The sequence below is a fragment of the Oryzias latipes genome, chromosome 19 (genome assembly GCF_002234675.1).
Source record: "Oryzias latipes chromosome 19, ASM223467v1".
Classification (NCBI taxonomy): domain Eukaryota; kingdom Metazoa; phylum Chordata; class Actinopteri; order Beloniformes; family Adrianichthyidae; genus Oryzias; species Oryzias latipes.
In genome coordinates this window covers 3,793,557-3,800,562 of record NC_019877.2, presented here as the reverse complement: position 1 = coordinate 3,800,562, position 7,006 = coordinate 3,793,557, and the positions used below count along the sequence as shown (strand labels likewise).

Genomic DNA, 7,006 nt, shown 5'->3' with positions numbered 1-7,006 from the left:
CTGCAGCCAGACAACTCTGGATTAATCCCACAGTGGGTTAAATTTAGCATCATAATGAGGGTAATTTAGATGTTTTAGGATGATTTTATCCTTCATGCAAACATGATTTATGGCTGTTTTCCACTAGTTGCGATGTGTATGTTGAATCTAAATAGATAGATACTACTCCCAAGGAGTAAGTATATATAGAGACTACTTGTCAAGATTAATCAATTTTTTGGTTTCAAGCCAAAAAAAAGATCCATAACTTTTATTTGGTTTGTAATCAGAAAAATAGATGACAGAAAGCCCCAGTGATGCTGTTTTCTGAATCTGCTGCCATGACGACGATGACAGGATGTGTACAACTGCTGACCCTCTGAAACTCAACTTCTGACCAGAAAACTCAAATCTTTAAGCTTTCTGCAAGAATTAGTCTCTGTAACCCTTGTGCTCTCTTAGATGACCCCACCCTTACATTGACGTGTTCTCCCTACCATGACAAAGGTGGATAAAGGTGGAAAGATTTCATGTAATCCATGGACACCAGTGAAGATCACCAATCATTGAAGAAAAAAGGTTCAGAGCACTGTCTAGTGGGTCTAGATGACCCAACTCCCAATGTTAAAGTGCCTAGGATAGCATAAGGGTTAAAAATCCTAGAATAGGGAGAAAACAGAATTGAATGAAAATAAAGTGGAAACTTTTAACCTTCACAGACTTTAAAGGTAGATGGTTTTACCTTTATGTACATGTTGAACAATTACCTTTGCAAAATAATGAGAAGAAACATGAAAATCTTTTCGTCCTCATTTATTTATCTTTATATAAATGATTAGAACAGACTTCTTAAACATTTTTTTTATTGTATCAGCTGTAAATTCAAAGAGAATTAACAGTCATGTATTCAACATGGATTGATCTGAGCTGCAAATGTCCATTGCAGGCAGAGCCGAGGTCAGCGGTGTTAAATCATGAGGAGGCGGTTCTCTCTGAGCTTCTGGTAAACGTCCAGAAGAAACGGGTTCATCTGAGCGGAGGACACGTCTGAGCTGAGAGCTTCTGAGATTCCGCTCTGCTGAATCTGATTATAGGAGGAGAAATAACATTTCTCAGGTTTGTGACAGTTCTGGAGTAAAACAAAAAAAAAAGGCAGACATTGGTCTCCTTCTGGTGCAGCGACACATTTAAGGAATATTTAAGAGAAATGAGTGAAGAAAAACTTGATCAAAGGAGAGTTTAAAATGGCAATATGGTTTAAAAATCAAACTTTCACACTTCAGTTTCACAGATTTCATGTCCAAACTAATAACGGCATAAAATCACAAACACTAGAACAAAAAAACAAAAGATAAGTATATAAAAAAGAAAAGAAAAACAGCCGTTAATATTTAAGCTGCAAATGGTGTTTAACAAACGCTGCCCGGCCCCTTTCGACCCCCATCTTTTGCCTCTGCCCCCCAGGTCAGAGCTGCACCAAATTAATCTTTTTTTCAAGATTGCAGCTTACAGTTGGTTTTATCGCCATAGCAACCATTTTACTTTTTGGTTGCCTGGGGGTGACGAACACGTCAATGCAATTTTTAGAAAAATTGGCAAAAGTAAAGTTTTGCTCTTCCTTGGCAGCGTAGGATTTTCACGCCCACATTCCTAATATGTTCATATCTTATGTCATATTATTTCCTTCAACTTGAGCCGAGGATTCATGTGTGGAATTGTCTCAATGTTCAATGCCTACAACAGGGAAACACGCATGTTGTGAGCGTGGAGTTAGAAGGCATTCGATCGAAATCCCAAGGAGGAGTTTAAATTTTTAGCAGGCTCTAAAGGTAGTTTTTTTTTAAAGAAAATTCAAGATGACTGCCTGTTCCCCTAGGTCAAAGGTCAAAAAAACTTTGGTTGTGGTTGCAGACTTGACCTGGCAGTGTGAAGTCTTACCTCAGCCCTTTGAAGCGCTGATTTTAAATCCGAAATCTGGACCATTTTGGCTGCAGCCGTTTCCACGGGAACCATCGCCAACAAACTCTACAGAAAAGAGTAAGACCGTGCTTTCAGATACAAGAAGCCCGTTGGGACAACTGTGTTGTAATATTGGGCTATATAGATAAAATTGAATTGGAAAAACTATTGCCAAGAATACGAGTAGGACATTTCAGCATGATGAGGGCAACTTGATGATAATCTGGAGGGATTAGAATATTTAATAAGAACTACTAAACTGTGGGAGGAACCAAACTGAAGCCTCACATTTTCTTCGACGATGACCAGCTTCTGTGGACAGATTTAATAGGGCAGACTTGACCGCCTGATTCCCAAAAAAATTCAGAAGATAAAAAAATAAACAAATAGCATAACAGCTATTTTTTAAAAGAAGCCCTTCTGCACCAACGTCAAGACTAAAGGTGGTAATATCGCTTTGAAAACTATGGATTAGCAGGAAAACTTGCACTCCTTTAGTCCCGGCGGCCTCCGTCCAGCGTGTTTGGTGGCGTTGGGATTTGCAGTTTTACAAACACTCCTCTCTGTGGATTTGTGCGTCGTCTGAATAATGTACCTGCAAACGCCGCAGCACAGCGTGACGCAGGCCACACACCGCCGCTACAGACGAGCTCTCAATCTGAACTTCTACGTGGGCTTCCTTAACAGAGTTCTCCTCGTTCACCTGGAGAACAGATGAGCAGCGTTTGAGAAGGAGCGGATCGATCATGCAGGAGACACCGTGAGGGCAGGCTCACCTCTTTGACGCTCAGCTTGACTGTGGCTTCGTTAGGAGAACGTGCGTGAACCTCTGAGCTGCTCGTGCCATCCTGATCTCCTCTGCGCCCCATCTTCACTCCTCCATGACTCTCAAATAACAGCCAGTTGAGAAGAGACAGAGAGATGGAGGCAGACTCTTCTTCACTGGTGCCCAAGCCCAACATCCTTGTCCTCAGCGTGTCCCTCAGTAACTCTAGTGACACCCAAACGCATGCAGAGTACACGGCGGAGCTCTCTCCGCCTCCGTCTGGTCCTTGGCGCCGCTTCATTTGGCGTGAGCTAAGAAACGCCTGGACGGCATCGGTTGTTGCGCGTGATCTCTGCGCAGCCGTGGGCCCGATCACTTGCAAAGCGTGCAACCAGTCCACTGTCAGGGAATTCAAGGAGAAGGTGAAAAAACTGCTCTGCAAGCCAGCAAAGCTCTCCAGTTCCTGCTCTTCCAGGACACCCAAGAGGGAGAAGGCAAGCGAACAGTTCACCGTCAAGGGGAAGGCGGCGCCACCTGCAGCTGCAACCGGCACGGACACTTCCAACGCTCCTCCTGGAGACAGATTGAGGATCGGGAAAGTGAAATTTGAGGACTCTGCTTCTACGGGTGAACAAGAAAGAGGACAGACGCTGATGCACAGAGTCCATCCTCGCTCCAGAGTGCAAGAACTTGAGTTTTCCAAGACGCACGTGAGATTCAAAGAGTCCTTTAGAAGCAGTCTGCTCCAGTCGACTGTGGCACAACATCTGATCGGCTTCTCTTCGGTTGGAAGATGCTCCTCGGGGGATTTCAGCAAGAAACAAGTGTTGACGACCTGATTTAGCCGCTTGAGCGTTAATTTTTGGGATTTGATGACCGTTTTCAGTGCAGATGCTCTGAAAAAGAAGCAAAAATATTGTTGTTTAATATAAGAGTTGAAAAGAAATCAACACGTGTGAATGTTTCAGTTTGTTTTCCCCAAAAAGCGTCTTTAGATGTTCAATATTTGCATTAGGGTAAAAAGAAAAGAATAAAAACGTCAAGATATAAATCAGTTTTTTTTGTGCAAGACAACAATCAGAGCTTTGGAACAAAAAATTAACATTAGCTGTGATAAAAAATAAAAAATAAAACGTTTAATAACATCTTCTGGCTTTAAAGCTAATTGAAAGTTTGTTTTGCTTCATCTCGGTGACATTTTGACTAAAACAGAAAAGTACAAGTAAAACCAAGCTTGTTGGTATACCTTTCACAAATATCTCCTATGGCGGACAAAAGGTCCCTTACACTGCGGCCGACCTGCGAGGCATGAAGTTTGGACATCCCCACTTCCTGTTCACCGTTGGGTAATTTAATCCCCGAAAGCGTCCCTCTGTCAGACAGTCCTATCAGCTGAACTTCACCTGGAGAAGCGAGGAACTTTAATGTAAAGATTCAACAATAGTTATCAAGGTTAGAAGAAGTCGTAAAGTCATGAGTGGCGTTGTGTGACCCACAGACGCCACCCACACACACACCCACTCTCACTGGCTGAGCGGCTACTACACACCCCTCACTCACTTTCTGCCCCAGCAAAACGGAATGTGGCAAGTTCATTTAAAAAACATTTTCTTTAATGGCAACTTTTCTGTTTTTATCTCCATAGCAACCATTTTAGTTTTTAGTCGCCTGGGGGAGACGAACAGATCGATGTCATTTTTAGAAGAATCTGCAAAAGTAATATTTTGGATTTCCTTGGCAACTGAGGTTTTTTGTTAACCATGCCTCCATTTCTAATATGGTCATAGCATATTTCGTATCGCTTTGTTCAGCTTGAGCCAAGGATTCATGTCCTACATTTTCACAACATTCTGGTAAAAAAAAAAAAGTGCTACCAACAGAGGAACGGCGTTTTTCATGCTAACGCCATTCAAAATCTAAAAACTTCAAAACCAACATTTCTTCCCCAGGTAGCTTTCCAATGATGCTCAAAATCCCTAGAAAAAATCCACAAAGGTAATTGTTTTTTTTAATTCAAGATGCCAGCTTCCTCCCTGAGGTCAAAGGTTAATGTAACTTTGGCTGTGGACTTTACGTGGTGACGTGTGTGAAATTCTATTCTGAAAAAATATCAAAATCGCCAAATTTTTCAATTTGCTACCTAAACCTGAGTCCTTTGGCCATCCCATAGTAATTTTAATAACTCTGATATGCGTGTTTTGGCTTTATTAGAGAGTTTTAAACTTTTTTTTGGGAAAGTCTCTCCTGCTGGGTAAACTTTTTGCTAAAAGTTAAAAATGAAAAACTGTGAAAAGATCTGGTCCTTTAGTCCAGGATTGCTGTGGGACACGACAACACGTGGGGTCACAAAAAAACTGTAAATCTGATTGAAAGTGAATTCTATACAGTTTCTCTTACCTGCTTCATTGCATGTATGTACAGCCAAGGCGATGACTCTGCACACGTTTAGACTGGTGGGGATTTGGACCGCAGCATCCTGTCTTCCAGAGGATCCCAGCAGATTTAATGTGAGCAGGTCTGACCCGGTGCTGTAGTACAGACGGTTGTTATCCACGCAGCAACACTTCACAGGCCCTGGCACACACCGCTCAGCAAATCCAGCAGTACTGCCGCCCGTCTCCGGCCCGCTCCTGTCCGTCCTGATCAGAACCACCCTGCCTCTTTCACCCACCGCCACCAAACACTGTGCCTGCCCCGGGTCCGTCTCACTAACAACCGATGCTCCAACGAAGGCGACTGGCTGCTCCAGGCTGTGGAGGACCCGTATCTGAGACCCGGAAAGGTGTAGAGGGAGGAAACATAGACGTCCATCGGGCAGGCCCCAAATTACAACCGGTGATTTGGCCAGAGCAGCGTCAACTCCAAATAAAAGTTTAAAGAGGACAGGTTCGATGCCGAACTGTCTATGTGTTAAGTGTGAACCACTGGGTACAGGAAGTGTAGGACGCCCAGAATGGACACAGATCAGCAGAGACCTCCTTGTGTGTTCTGTCTTAGCGCTGCCCTGTGAAACCGGCGAGAGCCGCGGCAGACTGAAGGAGCGGAGCATCTCATAGCTGCCGGGCTGCTTTTGTTGAGCGGTTTTATACAAAGTCAACAACCAGGACGTATTTCTCTGGCCGAGAGTGAGGAGCAAAGGGCCGACCAGGAGCAGCGACGACAGACCACGTCCGCCCAGCACACAGAACTCAGAGGAGATTTTCAGCTCGGCTGGATCTGAGGATGCGGAGGAGCCGTGAGGCCTGCGAAGGTAAAAGGAGAAATATGAATCAAGTGGAATCAATCTACATGAGGATATGACAATGCACATCTAATTAAGGTGCAACCTGGCCACCCCACTTTTAATTTAAAAATGGCGGCTTTTCTGTTGGCTTTATCCACATAGCAACCATGTTATTTTTTGGTCGGCCAGGGGTAACCAATATGTCTATGTAATTTTTAGAAGAATCGGCTAAAGTAAATTTTTGGATTTCCTTGGCAACGGAGGTTTTTTTGTTAACCATGCCCACATTCCTAACATGTTCATATTGTATATCATACAATACGTTTATTTATTTTTTTCTTTTAGGGTTTTACCCTCTTTGATGTTATTGTTTTTTGGGGAGGTCGTTCACTTATGCCCAAAATTAATTTTCACCCATGTTGATTATGCGGTTGGGTGAAGTTTTTTGCTCAAATGCGAAGTAAGAAATAAGAATTGCTAAATCAATCCGGTCCTTGCAGTCCAGAACTAATGGGGGACAGAATAAAAGCCCCCACCTGACTAACAGAGGCTGCAAATCAACACAATAGACTCCACTGCAACATGCAACCAGAAGATGTTTGTCATGGCTCTCAATCAGATCAACCACTCCTTCCGGAAACTGGAGAACTGCCTGCAAAACAAAAGACATGTTTACAAAAATAAAACAGACAAACACTAAAACTTTTAACCATAGGACCCACCGCGAATCTCTTGTCCTGAACATTAAAAACATACACCTCCTCATCTCCAGTGCAGACGACTACGTGTGTCCCGACCACGAGCTTTACCTTCGGGGTGTTTGATGCTCTCAAAAACCCAAACTCGGTCCAGGTGTCAACAGCGCAGCGTCCTTCCATTTTAACAAAATGCAAGACTAAAGTGACGCTTTAAGTCCATGTTTTTCTAAATTAGGTTAAGAGCGACACAAAAACAGCAAAAACGAGTTTTAAGAAGCGGTGCAGGAAGGCGGAGAAAGTTACGCGCGTCACATTTTTAACAAAAAGCACGCTAACTACATTACCCATCAACACCGGAAGCACTTTTTTTATACTGTACTT

At 43.2% G+C, this 7,006-nt stretch overlaps 1 protein-coding gene across 1 annotated transcript; it reads right to left on the bottom strand.

Moving 5' to 3' along the window:
- Positions 1-828: 828 nt before the first annotated feature.
- faap100 (Fanconi anemia core complex associated protein 100) lies at positions 829-6,992 on the bottom strand. Its single transcript, XM_004080219.4, has 8 exons — positions 6,650-6,992; positions 6,464-6,579; positions 5,102-5,946; positions 3,951-4,107; positions 2,715-3,600; positions 2,534-2,641; positions 1,918-2,004; positions 829-1,063 (listed from the first exon to the last, which is right to left on the bottom strand). The coding sequence occupies exons 1-8, from the start codon at positions 6,803-6,805 to the stop codon at positions 947-949; spliced, it is 2,472 nt and encodes an 823-aa protein (XP_004080267.1). The 5' UTR covers positions 6,806-6,992; the 3' UTR covers positions 829-946.
- Positions 6,993-7,006: the final 14 nt, after the last annotated feature.

Excerpts from the sequence above, each read along its gene's own strand:
- faap100 (XM_004080219.4), bottom strand. The coding sequence starts at position 6,805 with ATGGAAGGACGCTGCGCTGTTGACACCTGGACCGAGTTTGGGTTTTTG. Across the intron at positions 6,580-6,649 it reads TTCAGGACAAGAGATTCGCG|GCAGTTCTCCAGTTTCCGGA; the intron begins GTGGGTCCTATG and ends TTTGTTTTGCAG. Across the intron at positions 3,601-3,950 it reads ATAGGAGATATTTGTGAAAG|AGCATCTGCACTGAAAACGG; the intron begins GTATACCAACAA and ends CTTCTTTTTCAG.